Genomic DNA, 15,394 nt, shown 5'->3' with positions numbered 1-15,394 from the left:
ACAAGATCACCACTAGAAGAAGCATGTTAAGCCTCTATACAATTATCACTTGAATATGACGGAAGTAATGGCTCATACGTACAGCTTATCTTATTGTCAAAATTTTTAAAAGCAAATTTTGCCAACCAGAAATATCACATTTGATATTTAAACTATCTTCTGAGGGAACCCACACAAATTACAAGGAAGTGAAAGTTGTTTCAGATTACCCAACTTCAAGAGTGGTCATATAACCTTAAAGCCATCAATCAGGTTTTGAAAGCATCTTATATGCATGTGCTGACAACTTATACTTGATATTTTACTGTCAAATAAATTTGAAATCACAATAAACATTAATAATAGCTCAATTTACTTAATGTACCTGAGAAATTAAACATACCTAGAAAGAGAGTTATTTGTGAGGTCCAAACGCTCAAGTTCTTGCAAAACTGTTATTTTTTCAGGCAGAGTAGAAATTTTGTTATCTCGAAGATCCAAAATCTTTACACATTTTATTGTTTCTAGCAGTCCTTCTGACACTTCAGTAATTCTGTTGTTTCCTGCTTGTAATTCCTGCAATAAACAAACATTTGGGAATTATAATTTAACTGTAAATAACATGTACAAATAAGTACTTTATTTTTCTTTTATAAAGTTTACAAGGAGTTTGCTACCTAGGAAAGTCTTAATCTCAGATTCTCAATGATTTGCCATTTTAAGAACAGATTTATTAATTAAAACTTTTAAATTATTTTAACTGCTTACAAAGTTAACTCATATTCATTCACCTTAAAGATTCAGAGTTCCATGACTTTTCGAAAAACTGATTTTCCAGACCAAATTTAACATAAAACAAATCATAATCCACAAACTATACAGATGATCTGAAAATATATACATGTATGCCATATGCCAAATCAGTCATATTGTCTTATTTTCTGGCTCTGTCACCAAGATCAGCAGTAACCTTAATTATGAATGCTGTATCTTTTTCAAATATTTTGGGGTTTAGCCTTAAGTTTTGCAATATTTTCAAGGATAAGTTTCCTTTTCTGTGCCTTTTCATTCAGTTCAGCTGTCTCCCTCTGTCGAATGAGGTATTGGCTACATTTATATTTCCCCCTTTGAGCAGCAGTGAGCAATTCCTTTAAAACAATTTTCAGAATACCTACAAACTGACTGCACATAATCAATGATGAAAAATGGAGACATTCTTTGTGCTTTGAAGCAATAATCCTTCAGCCACAGAAAAGCACCTTTCAACAGTTGCTTGGTCAAAAAAAATTCAAATTCAAAATAAGATTGATAACATGGTGTATAAAAACTCAATCTGTAGAATGGCCCATTTGCTTAAGCAGAAAGTATTCAAGCCTATCAGTTTTAAGGTTAAAATCCCCATAACAGAGGCAATTTTTAAGAGAAGAAAAACAGGCAAAATTATGAGTACACATTTATTTCAATAAACACTTCACTAACAATTTCTCAATTAAACAGATCAAAATAAAAACTCACTGTGCAATGCAAGTTTATCTCTTGGAGTTCCCTTCTTTGTGGAAATCAATACTTTTATACTTTCTGTTGCATATCAAATGATAATGACAAACTTAGCCATTTGAATATTTTCTGTATTGCTTAAGTCATTTTTCAACAATTTAAATGTAGTGTCTATCTTGTATAGCAGTGTTTTACATCCATTCTGATCACAGACTAAAGATCACAGTTGACAGCAGGCAGTACAGGGTAGCCAGTTTGATACTTCAAAAATAGAGAAACTTTTTCAGACATAGAAATATAAAATAACTTCTATAGAAAGGGTATGATTTGTTGCAGGTTTTATAGTATTAAATCCTTGACCTTTTGTTAATGTGCAAGAGTTTAATTTGCCTTCAACAACTTGATGTGCAATTGAAAATTTGAAATAACTTCAATTTCCCCATATGCAACAGGTGGAAGAAAACTAAACTGTATGAGATCCAGTAATTTCCTCAGTCTTCCTATTGGGCTGAAGAATCTTTGAAAAGATAGTACACTGATTTAGGTATTGCTTCAACATCCCAGTCAGAGACATTGAAAGCAGAATGAACAGCACCATAGACCATGTGGAGAGAGCAAAACCCAATATTGATTAAAGATTGGTCTGAATTTGTAGTTTTTAACCTTTTTACTACAGATGGGTGGATTCTACCCAAAAGTAACCATACAGCAATTGTACTGTAGCATTTTAAAATGTATACAGATATTCACATTACAAAGCTACTGCACACAAAGTATCAGATTTTTTAATTAAGTTTTAAGATTTCTTAATTAATGATTTACTCATGTATTTTTTCAGTTTGAATGTTGACTATTCAACATGCAAAGTAAATTTTGATTTTAAAATTGAAAATACTTTTATGCATCAGGGAATTGTCAAATTTCTAACTCACTACTAGTTGTATTCTCACTATTATCTCTCAATGGAAGTAGTTAGCAAAACGTGTTAGACGTATCATGAGCAAGCAACAGGGTTAAATTGTATTGTGCATTTAAATTAATGAAATTTGGCCAATTCTCTTTTATATTAAATTTAACAATAGACCTAACTGTTGATGTTCTATCTAGTGTCAGCCTAGATTCAGACATGTGGTCAGCATGGCTGTTGCTAACAAGTGAAATTTATGCATATTAGACTCATGTTTTTCTCGCATGCCTTATCACAGTGGACTCACCCATATTGTCAATACCGAGTTTTTTATGGCTCACACTGCAACAACCTTGTTGACAATCTGAAAGCTATTCCTCCTACTCATCCTTCAGAAGCCATGCATGATTAGATATACCCAGCATGTTTTATGCAAGTACACATCTAAGCCAATGTTGTAGGATATAAAAAAATGCAGAGAAAATAAACAAACAGCAATTACATAACTGCTTCAATGGTAAGGTTTGGGCATCCATAGCCTCATTCAACTTTGTTCTACTGAAATAGTTAAAGTTACTAGTCACACTTGCACATGTGCAGCACATTATTATCACTAAGGGAAAGCATGATGGATTCATTTGGAAGGTTATCACCATCACATACTATACAATGAAATTATTAAATAAACAAATTATGGAAAACAGACTCACATTAATGACAGGAGAAAATATTAATTTTCTATGACTTTTCCCAAAATCCTGTAGAAAATTTTTGTTTTTCCAAAGATTGCATTTGTTTGTTTTTCCCCAACACTTTTGTAATAATAAGGCCAAAAAACACATTATTCTCTAGAGAATTTAGAAAATTATTCTATTTACATGAGAAACAAATATTCAGAAAAATTATATAATCAATTCTCATTTCTTTTTCTCATATTTTATCTCTCATTTTGTTAGCTAGTCCACTTCATTTGATATTTAAGAGATACTGAATGAATGGTATATTAATCAAGTTTTACTGCAAGTCTATAATGAACGTATTAAATGTGAGTAAAAACACACCTTTAGAGAAGTACAACTCTTGAGGAAAGGAAGACACACCAACTGATTGTGACGCACAAACAGTTGTTCCAACTGAAATAAATTACCTATTTCATCAGGCAATTTAGTGAGAGCATTATGAGTGATATCCAGACATCGTAGGGCTAAAAATCAAACATTTTTACATAAAAAAAATAGCTTCTCTACATTTAACCATCAAAAATAATTTAATAGTATATGAATAATAGAATGAAAGTACGAAATATCCACTATACACAGAATAGTGTTCTACTGTTATAGAACTAAAAATATCCACTATACACAGAATCATCTTTCAAAAACTGTATCTGTAAAACTTTAAAACATTTTTCACTACATTAATTTCATATCTAATTTTACTAATTAGCAAAGCCCAGCATGTTAAGGCGTGCGACTCGTAATCTGAGGGTCGCAGGTTCACATCCCCGTCACGCCAAACATGCTCGCCCTCCCAGCTGTGGGGGCGTTATAATGTGACGGTCAATCCCACTATTCATTAGTAAAAGAGTAGCCCAAGAGTTGGCAGTGGGTGGTGGTGATGACTAGCTGCCTTCCCTCTAGTCTTACACTGCTAAATTAGGGATGGCTAGCACAGATAGCCCTTGAGTAGCTTTGTGCGAAATTCAAAAACAAAATTAATTAGCATATTAAGTATCAATAATTTTGCAGCTTATGAAAATTTAACATTTTACTTACCTGAAAATGTATTTCAGGTGGATACTCATTTCTACACACAACTACCTGAAGAGTTTTGCAGATGTGCCAAGACTTAATATAATTCCTACCTCTACTCCTAATAATGTGTACTATGTCAAGCTATGATCCCATAAGAAATAGAATATAATCCTTCACAAACACAAAGGTGACAAATTTATCATGTATACTTATCCTCTTGAGCAACATGATTATACTAAAGGTTCATTTTTGACATGCCATGAAGTACATCAGAAGTTGGAAGGAAAGGTTGGTGGTTCCATGGAGAATGAATATCTATATTAAATACATTTTCAAGTAAAGAAAAACAAGTTAAACTGTGCTACTGATCTCTCCACAGAACTAAAAAAAAGAATCCCACACTCAGAAGATAAAAAAATAAATAAATACAAATTAAAAGGATGAATTCCTCAGGAAGAACCTATTGAAGCATCTCTTCTCTTATTCTTCCTCCAACAGTGGTGGTTGAGCAAAGGGTACTTTTTAAAATAAAATAAAAAACAGAACAACAATCAGCTGGATATTACTCAAATGGGCAAGGATTAAAAACTGTTTTACAGCTAGGACAAATCAGGCCATACAGTATGTAAATAATACCAGAATAAGCAAGTGCAGATTAACTTGAAAAAAAAAAGGAAAAGTTATTTAACACTAAACTGCCTTAACAGGCCAAAGAAGACTAACTGATGATTGAAGAAATAAAAAAACTACTCTTAAAAGCCAGGAAAAAATTGAGTGATATTAGGAAAATTTGCAGGAGATCCTAAAGGAAGGGAGTGGTTAATTAACCATTATCAATTAACATAAAATTGAAAGCAAGGGTGGCCAATAAGCATTAGAAAGATGATGAAAATGTAAGCCTCCCCAATGGAAAAGATAATGGTCCAACAACGAAGTAAAAAAACATAGCAGAACTGGAAAAAGAAGAGAACCTAACCAAGGATGAATCAGATAGCCCTCTGGAAAAAGTTGAAGATTATAGGCACACAGAAAGAGGAAAGAACAATCCAGATAACTCAGAAAGAATAACAACAAGGGTGGGATTGTTGACCAAAAGAAGTGCAAGCATGGTGTGCAGGAAAGTCAAAAACATTGTTAAAAGGATTCCTAAACTGAGAACAAATGTACAGAAACACCTGAAAAAAAAACCAAAAACAAACCTGAAGCATTTTGTAATTGAACTACCTCCTATGTGAATCACGTCTTTGAATTTAAAATGCATTAACATACAATTAACAAGCAGCAAATGCTTTCCAGTAATAGGAGGCAAATACATCTTCGAAGTGCAGTAAATACTCTTAAGCAATTATACTTGAAATTATAATTCATAAACAAGTCAAGAGTAATGCGCACCAGTTGTTGGAAGGTGTGCAAAGAAATATTTATCTATCAGAAATATCTTTTCAGATAAAGAAAATGTCCATTTGCCTCTCTACAAACAGTAGCAAGACTCCCACACTTATATTGTGGAGGAACAAAACACAAAACCAAGATGAGCTTCCTTCAAAGACAGTTGTCACAAGTGGAAAACCCACAGAGCATAACACCCAACAGTGAGGGGTTTTCTAGAGAGGTAACTTGCATAGGACACTGCATTCTTTCAAGAATGGTATACTCTTCATCTGCATGGATGTATGAAAGGAGGAAGGCAAAAATTACATGTGTCTCAGGAATAGATGAAAAAAAATACATAATCAACTGAGCTTGTGCACAAAATAAGTCAGAGAGATGAGATGTAATGTAACCACATCAACAATCAGACTGTATATTTTCATGTATTTGTTCTGTTGCAATTTACTCACCATACATACAGGAACCAGAACTAAGGTCTCTTCCTGCTTCCTAAGGAAAACACTTCGTCCCATCTGAGAGATCAAAACAAACTCGTTACATTGTACCAAACCACGGAAACCAAACCTTTAAAACACCTATCTAAACAAACTAGTAACATTGTACCAAACCACGAAAACCAAATCTTTAAAACACCTATCTAAACAAACTAGTAACATTGTACCAAACCACGAAAACCAAATCTTTAAAACACCTATCTAAACAAACTAGTTACATTGTACCAAACCATGGAAACCAAATCTTTAAAACACCTATCTAAACAAACTAGTTACATTGTACCAAACCATGGAAACCAAATCTTTAAAACATCTATCTAAACAAACTAGTAACATTGTACAAAACCATGAAAAAACAAGATCTCAAAAATGGCTTAAACAAAATTGCCCTCTCAACTATGGAAAACAAAACTTGAAAAAAAACTAAATAAACAAACTTGTAATTATTCCCCAAAATTTTATCTACAAAAGCCTTGCAAATAAGAATTAATGAAGAAAAATAAGTGTTACTCAATGTATATTTACACTTTCTGACTATAAGTATATTATGAAATAAATAGAGAAAAGCTTTATTGTAGTTGCAACATAAATCCAGATATGCAAAAACTATCAGAATATTTTGGGCATAGAGAGAGTAAACTGAGTTGTTTATTTTCATTTATATAGAAGTTATTAAAAAGTAAAATAAAAACTTGACTGTATTAAACTCACTTCCAAAAAACACCAAGAAACAAAAACTAAACTTATTAACTATAAATATTCTGTCAACAGAACACTTACCACACATGTTGCCAACTTCAGGAGGCAAGGATTTCAGTTTGTTATTTGATAAGTTCAGCTTTGACAAATGAGAAAGGTACCCTAATGTGTATGGTACGCTTTTCAACTTGTTATATGAAAGATCCTGTGAATGACAAAAACAACAATTCAAGAAATAAAAACTATTTAAAGTAGCCAGAAAAACACTAGAGCTAACAATTCAGAAAACTAGAACTAACCATTGTTGTCAACACTTCAATAAATGGTGATAGAACAAAACATAAAAAATCAGATCTCTCTTAAAAAGTCTAGAACTTTAATTTGCAAGTAATTATAGTTTCACAGAACAGGAAACTTCTGTAGCACTAGTTTGCAAAATGATAAAAAATGACTGGTAAAAAACATGAATTGTTCTTAGTAAGTTTCTAAAGGATTTAGTTTGTAACAAAATTACTTTTTCTTGTTCCTGGGCAGAAATGTTATTTCCCAATTGCTTATGCCTAAAGTAAATGGGAAAGAGCTATTTCTCTCTTCAAACTTTGCTTTTGTGAGAAAAACCCATACTACCCCAACCAAAGAAACTTCAATGACTTGATCAGAGATCTTGGTCTAACAAAGTAGAATGCCAAACTTTTGACATCTAGGTTCAAGGAGTGGGATTTGTTAGATGAAATTGTGCAAGTCAAAAGTTAGTGGAAGCATCACAGACATTTTTCAAGATTCTTCACTCATCAAGGTGGGCTCTGCTTCTGTCACAATGTATCTGGTCTGTGCAAGGCAATTGGAATTGCCTATAACCCAAACAAATGGCACCTATTCATTGATAGCTTATCCAGAAGCCTCAAAACTGTGCTGCTCCATAATGAGAATAAGTATCAGTCTCTTTCCCTAACTCATTCAGTGCACCTCAAAGAGGAATACAACAGCATTAAGATCTTGCTATAAGCCTTGAAGTATGATGAGTATGGTTGGGAAGTTATTGAAGACTTCAAAATGGTGGCATCTCTGATGGGTCTCCAAATTTCCCTGTTATTTTTGTCTTTGGGACAGCAGGAACACCATAGCACACTACAACAGGAAGCACTAGCTACAACAGACAAGAGTTCTCTATGGGGAGGCACAATGTCAAATGTGTGCCACTTCTGGACCTCCAGAAGTTGTTCTCACTACTGCACTTAAAATTGGGTCTTATAAAACAATTTGTCACAGCTCTTGATAAGGAGTCTGCAGCCTTCAAGTACCTTCGAGACTTCTTCACTAAGCTGTCTGAGGCAAAGGTAAAAGCTGGTGTCTTCATTGGACCACAAATAGAGAAGATCCTGGAATGCACAAAATTCCCCAAGAAGTTCAAATTATGTGGAACTGGTTGAGGCTCTGGTGAAGAACTACAGTAAAATGGGCTGCAGGATGTCCCTTAATATCCATATTCTTGATGCTCATCTTGATAAATTCAAGGAGAACATAAGAGCATACTCAGAGGAGCAAAGCAAGTGCTTCCACCAAGATATACTGGACTTTGAATGAACCAAGGAACATATAATGGAAACATGATGGGAGACTATATTTAGGGGCTGAGAACTGAAAGTGATTTACACAAGTTACAAATCTTGAAAAACTATTCACTTCTAAAAGTTGTTTTCATTTTTGTATACCTTTAGTATAAATGCACGTAAATCTTGATTCATATGTTGTTTTATTCAGACCTTATGTGAATGAAAATGTACAAATTTCCTCATTTTTACATAGAAAATAGGTTAATTATTTAAATTTTATTATCCAGGTCGCAAAAGCAAAGTCTGAAGGGAATAATGGCCATTTTCTGTACTTTTACAACATAAGTAATTATGAAATAACACATACTATCCAGGAACAAAATTTGTGTTATTCAGTCATTTTCCTGTCCAGCCATACTAACACATTATAACCAGAGCTACAAAAGCATTATTGCACCGAATCTTGGGTCAGTAAACCGAGCTGAGGAATGTCACCATCACATGTTCTATGAAAATCTTATTTATTCATTATTGACCATGTACTACACATCTTTAATAGATTCTGAATTTTAGTAATAGTGATTGCTAAAGATTTTAGAATCATGTTTCACTGCACAACCTCAAGTGTATTAAGTAGCAGTTTCTAAAATAGTATTTTACTAACAATCGAATGTTGCTAGAAGTTATTTCTAAAGTTTCTTAAATCATTTTTTACTGCAAAATTTCAAATGTAGCTAGCAATGACTGCTAAATTTTTAGAGTTTATAAAATCATTAATAAGCTAATAATTCTTAAAAAAAACAACTTATTAAAACATTTCAGATACACAGCTAGCATTTGTTTAAGTAGAAGCTTGTTTATTCATGTGAGTATATATTTCAAGTAATTTTAGTTTTGAAAAAAAGTGTAATTCACCATAATATAGAGGTTACTTGATAACATACATTAACTCATCTAAATTTTAAGTTTTAGCCTATGGCAGACTATAAAGTACTACAAATGGTGTAATGTAAAGCACTTTACTATAAAAGAATGAGGCATAATGACTTACAAACTAACACAACACAATTTTAAAGTAATGTACCAGATGCTCCAGAAGTGTCAAGTGGCCAACATCTTCATCTAAGACGTCAATCTGGTTGTATTGTAAAAACAAAGAACGCAACTCCTTAAGGAAAAAGATATTCTTTGGTAAAGTTTCAAGATGATTATGTCTGAAATAAAGAAAGCATAAAAAATTAGAACGCCTGTGTATTACATTCATAAACCACATGTAAACTAGAAACAGATTTTTTAATGTTAATCTTATTTGTTTGTTAAGTCCTAAGCTGACCAAACAGAACTGTAAAAATAATTTCTTTCATAGCACATTTAATTTTTGAACATTACAATTCAATAACAGAGGCCACACAGATCCAAATTTTTCAAGTAATTGAAGAAAAGGGAAAATACAAAATTAAATTAATGGAGAACTATCATAAAGAAAAATAAGAAATATATCTCAGGAGTATATCAGCAGAATAAGTTTATGTAGTGATAAAACAGTAGACTTTCTTTTTATATATTTACATAAACATATGTTAGAAAATTACCTAAAACACAGTTGCATGTAAATATACAGAATTTATTTTAAAAACACACAGCTATAGATTATTTATTTTCATAGTAGCAATGTTTACTGCTGAGTATTTACCATAAGCTTACAAGTAAGAAATTTCTGTTTCTATAAAGATACATTCTCTAACAAGTAATCTTATCATGAGCCTGTTTCCATACAGTACATGAAGTACAAGTTTACCCATCTCACAAAATTTGTAATTGCAGTTTGTGTCCACTGTCAGACAACTCTCCCAATATTCACTTTTAAGTCGTAAGTGAAAAAGAAGGCAAACAGATGAAAACTTCTTCGATTTTTATTTATTTTAATTTTCAGTACCCTATCTTTATTTTGAAATTCTGTTTGTTTTTTAATCAAAATAAAAGCTCAACCTGAGGGTCTTCCAAGAAAATAGTTCAATGTTCATAACATTAATAAAATGATATAATTAATTGATTCACCTTCCATTGAACATTAACTTCACACACACAGCTTGTGGAAGAATACACAGCAACTTCAAGTGTACCACTGTAGTCACAATAATAAATCTAAATAATGTTAAATTTTAGCTATATATATTAATTAATTCATTAAAAATTAAAACTAATATCTAAAAAAATTTGAATATTAAGACAAAAGAAATCAAAATAAGTTCCTCTCCATTCTTAGAAGGACTTCTCTTTTATACAAGACATGCTCAAGTTACTTTCTAAGGTTATTGCAATTGATAATTATTGTGCTTAACGTTAGACACATCCAGCCATGACAATGAATAACAAAATATACAAAGGATATTTTCACATTAGATTACTTCAACAAATGTCATAGAAAACATTAAAAGCCTCACCCTAAATTTAATTTGTTCAGAGCCAGTAAGTCACCCAGAGTGTCAGGGAGACAGGTCAGTTGATTATCATGTACCTGAAATGGCAAGTTTTTACAAAACAACAAAATAAAATAGAGCTTAACAACTAAGGTTAAAATGTAATGTTAGAAATCAACAGACCAAACAAATATTAATAATTCAGAAGCTAAAATCGACATTCTTAAACAATTATTATTAAACATGATGCAAAGAAAAACAAAAACTTGAATTTGTAGTCTGTATCAAGAAGCATGTTATCTAACTTGATTAATGATTACCAGTTTTTATAGGAAAAGAGGAAGATATGGTTTAACTGAAACAAAAATAAATCACTAAGAAACTAATATGTTGAATCTAAATAAATATCAAGAGGTCTTCAAGTGAATCTTGTGATGAAATAACACCAATATAAAGATTCAAAATTTTGTGTCTGTCTTCAATACTAACTTATCCTCTACCTGTGACTGTGTTATAGTGAAAATAATCCTTAGATTCACTGTTATTACAGCTACAAAGCACTTTCTAAACTTCTATTATGAATAACTAATAGTAGTACATTAGATTTTACAACTACAGAATACAGTTGACATTTTTTAACAAAAGAAGAGGTTATAATTTTTCCATCTTGAGTTTACTCACCCATAACAGTATTGTTCCACCAATAATGTTAAAATGATTATTATGTCCCACTTAATAATATTTTTAACAATTTATAATAGTAATTCTATATAGAATGTTCAATATGAAACTACACTAAAAGGTAATTTTTTTTTTATATATGAAATAATCCTATTATTTTGGATAATAATATCCTTATTATTAGAGGTTGCGAGTTTTATATTTTAGAATTTTTAGAGTGGTCCAATTCTACATTCAGGTTATTTTTAAATATTAAAGGTAACTGCTTTCCCACAGCTGACAGCAAAAGGCAGTTCAAATTGAAACACTTTAGTTTCAAGCACCAAATTCCCAACCCTTAACAGATTCTCCTTAGTTTCATATGAGTGTAGGGATTTTGTCTGATAGATGGAATATTCTCAACATATTTGGGAACTTTAATCACAGACATTATCCATTAAGGTTTAAGGATGACATTGAGGCCTGGTAATGGAAGAATGATTTGGAACTTAATTTCATTGTATTGTTCTTAATTTATATTAGGTTCCTTATTGTTTTAAAGTGCTGATTTTAACCACTTATACAAAAATTGTGTCATTAATGTAAATAATATATTTGAAGATATTTATTTTATTTTATTTTGTGTGTGTGTGTGTGTGTGTGTGTGTGTGTGTGTGTGTGAAAATATATAGTGAAATTAAATGATTACACCCAAATCAAGCCAAATAAGTAAATAAAATCATGAGAAAGGGTAGTGTTAAAAACAGCAAATCCCAACCTCTAATTATATTATAACCATACATTAAGCCATAAACAAAACACATTAAAATTAAACAAAATATGCTGCATATTTTTAAAATGATCCAAGGGTACAAGCTACAATGTGGGATTATAAAATGTATCCCAGACTTTGGAAGTGACTAGAGAAGTAGGACCCACATTGCAGTGGGGATACACCATCTATCAGTCTTAACCTCGAATTCACTAATCTGACAATGTATATGAATGGTTGTAGACTATGCCACACATACAACTGCATTGTTCAAGCTTTATGACATTTATTATAATAGCCTTAACTAGCAATATATTAAACTGAAACTATAATTTAGCCTAGAAAACTGGTTACAGTAATTTTATTGCTGCAAATGTAATAGCAAAAGATGTCTCATGTCCTGCTCTAAATATTTTTCACCCTATTTCTTACACTAATTCATTTTGTAAAATAGAAAATATAAATTTATTAATGTGTACTAAATGTATTATGGAATATGTGGATCAAACTTTCAACCCATTACACACTTACATAAATCTCAAGTTAAAAACAATTTAATGAATTCTACAGCACTGAAACATTAAGATTTATCCTTTTATCTCGGTTAATATAACTATATAAGAAATAGTTAATGAAGACACAAATAGACTTCAAAGAGAAACCTTTTACATTTTAAAACTAAAAACCATTATATCCTTATGGATTAAACCAAGTTTTCAATAGTTCTACTGCTTTGAATCTGAGCAATTATTATTATATTGCTTAGTTTTTCTTTATAGATAACTTTATTCATAAAAATAAGAAAACTAGAGGTAAAGGAAATAAAGTAAAATGGGTTAATTTTTCAGAATTGTGTAGTTATTTAGATAGTTTTTATATTAGTATATGTAAACTATTTTTTAAAAAGATTTATGAACTTAATCTTCCCAAAATAAAAGTATAAATTAATGTATTAAATAAATACAAATTTCAAAATGATCGTGCAAAACACTTACTTGTTCAAATTTTCAAAAAGAGAAATGAAAGGTTAAACATTCATATTTGATAATTACTTTTAGACAAAATATTCAATAATTTACAGATTTCTAAAATTGTTAATCAATTTATAAACATTTTTTTCCTTGTAAAAACTTCAGACCTACTGTCAGTTATAAATATGAAGTTCCAATTGGTCAGTTAACATATAAAAGTGATTTAGCTAATTTAAATGTTGATGTTAATAATTTACCTTGTGAATGTAAAAATACTTTATTTGTTGATACTTTTCATAAACATATTATTCCTGGTAATATATATATTATAAAAGGCAAATATTATGTGAAATAATAAAAAACAACAGAGTACAGAATAACAACATAAAATATTACAAATAATATCCTAAAATATCTTGAAAAATATTAATGAATAAACTTTAAAACTTAATTACATTACAGCTTATCCACCTAGATGTTTTTTATTGATTGATTGATTTATTGTTTTATGACACAAAGCAGCTAGGCTATCTGCACCAAACGTCCGGTAAGAAGGTAAAAATAAATTAAATGTAGTACAATACAGAAAAGGAAATGAAGGAAAAACAAAACATCATTGAAAAACAGAAAAAGTATAAAACCAATGTTGACACCCAGTTTACAATGGTAAGAGAGAAAGCAGAGTAAAAGAAGTTGTAGAGGACTTTCTCTAGCATAATGGTAATGATCATAACCCGACTAACAGGTAAGTTCCAGAACCATCATCAGTCACCTGAAGTTGGCCTTTCCAGTCCTGGTTCTGGGTTATGTGTCATGGCAACCAGTATCAAAATGTAAAATAATAGAAGTTTTAAAGACATACAGCAAAATCGTAATAATGAGTAGCCAAATGTCCAGTAAAAAGGTAAAAGTAAAGTAAATATAGTAAAATTGTAAGAGCAAATGAAGGTAAAAACAAAACAGCAAATTGCATAAAACCGATGTTGACATCCAATCCATAAAGTTGTAAAGAACTTCTCTAGCAGAATGGTAATGATCATAACCCACCAGGAAGACTAACAAGCAAGTACCAGAATCACCGTCAGTCACCTGAAGTTGGTCTTTCCAGTCCTGGGTATGGGTTATGTGTCATTATGGCCAGTACCAAAGGGTAAAGTAATAAAAGTTTAAAGGACATGCAGCAAAATTGGAATAACAACTTGCAGGACGACTAACGGGAAGTTCAAATGGATAGTTCAAACAGCAGCATTAGTCACCTGAAGTTGGCCTTTCCAGTTCTGTTGTCGAGTTATTTATTGTTCTGGCCATTTTTCAATGTCAAATTAAACTAGAGAGAATGAAACTGTGAAAAGGGAACCACAATTAAAAAGGTGTAGTGAATAAATATCCAGTACTTAAATGAGATTAAAAAGATTAATGCCCATTAAAAAACTAAAAACTTTATCAAGGTGGACAGTGTCACCATCACCAATAACACTGTCCAATGTTACAGATAAACCCTGGGAAAAAAACACGTTTAGAATAGTGCTGTCATTGAGAATCGTAACGATGGCAAGAAAGTAAAATGTGGCTGATAGTGATTTGAGTGTTACAAAAACTTCACACTGGTGCATCAGTTCCAGATAAAAGAAAACGAGTTAAAAAACTGTGACCAATGCGTAGTCTAGTTAGAACAACTTCCTCCTTCCAAACCTTACAGAAGCTAGATGGCCAAAGCCCAAAATAGGGTTTTATTTGAAAAAGCTTGTTGTTGCGTTGCTCACTCCAAGTGGACTGCCAGCTGGCACGGTGCCGAGCCTTGAATACAAGACCATAGTCCATGTACGGAATAGGCACAGTGGTGATAGTGCTGGAGCAGATAGATTTAGCTGCCGTGTCTGTAAGCTCATTCCTGCGAATACCAACATGGCCTGGTATCCAGAAAAACTAAATAGAAGTAGCAGTTAATGAGAAATGGGCCAGGCAGTTTTGAATATTGGTGCAAGAACAGGGTGTAAGCCAACGTGTAGCGATTCCAGGGCCAGTATGGAACTAAGCGAGTCAGTATAAATAGTGCAGTTAATAGTACTGCTCAGCTTCAATATGATCCAGGGCAAGAGAAATGGCATACAGTTCAGCAATGAACACAGAAGCTGAAGAGGGGATTCTGCGTGCAACCACCGAACCGCAGCAAACAATAGCAAAGCCCATTGAATTACCTGATTTGGAACCATCTGTATAAATGGGAAGGGAATGATTGTTTGAAAAATGTTCATTAAATAAATGAAAGTACTTGCAATCTGAAGTATTTGCCTTT

General features: G+C 31.8%; 1 protein-coding gene across 2 annotated transcripts in view; it reads right to left on the bottom strand.

Annotated features, from left to right (window-relative positions):
• LOC143231279 (leucine-rich repeat-containing protein 40-like) overlaps positions 1 to 15,394 on the bottom strand; it is a 57,240-nt gene that overhangs the window by 21,335 nt on the left and 20,511 nt on the right. For both annotated transcript variants that reach the window (XR_013016873.1, XM_076465837.1), the window contains exons 3-7: positions 10,720 to 10,793; positions 9,360 to 9,489; positions 6,804 to 6,927; positions 3,445 to 3,587; positions 383 to 555 (exon numbers count right to left, since the gene is read on the bottom strand). Coding sequence is in view for 1 of the 2 variants with exons in the window: in XM_076465837.1 (XP_076321952.1) it covers positions 383 to 555; positions 3,445 to 3,587; positions 6,804 to 6,927; positions 9,360 to 9,489; positions 10,720 to 10,793 (644 nt within the window). In the remaining variant the exon portion in view is untranslated. The remainder of the gene's footprint in view (positions 1 to 382; positions 556 to 3,444; positions 3,588 to 6,803; positions 6,928 to 9,359; positions 9,490 to 10,719; positions 10,794 to 15,394) is intronic.

Source organism: Tachypleus tridentatus, chromosome 1 (genome assembly GCF_004210375.1).
Source record: "Tachypleus tridentatus isolate NWPU-2018 chromosome 1, ASM421037v1, whole genome shotgun sequence".
Classification (NCBI taxonomy): Eukaryota; Metazoa; Arthropoda; class Merostomata; order Xiphosura; family Limulidae; genus Tachypleus; species Tachypleus tridentatus.
This window is presented reverse-complemented; position numbering and strand designations above follow the sequence as displayed.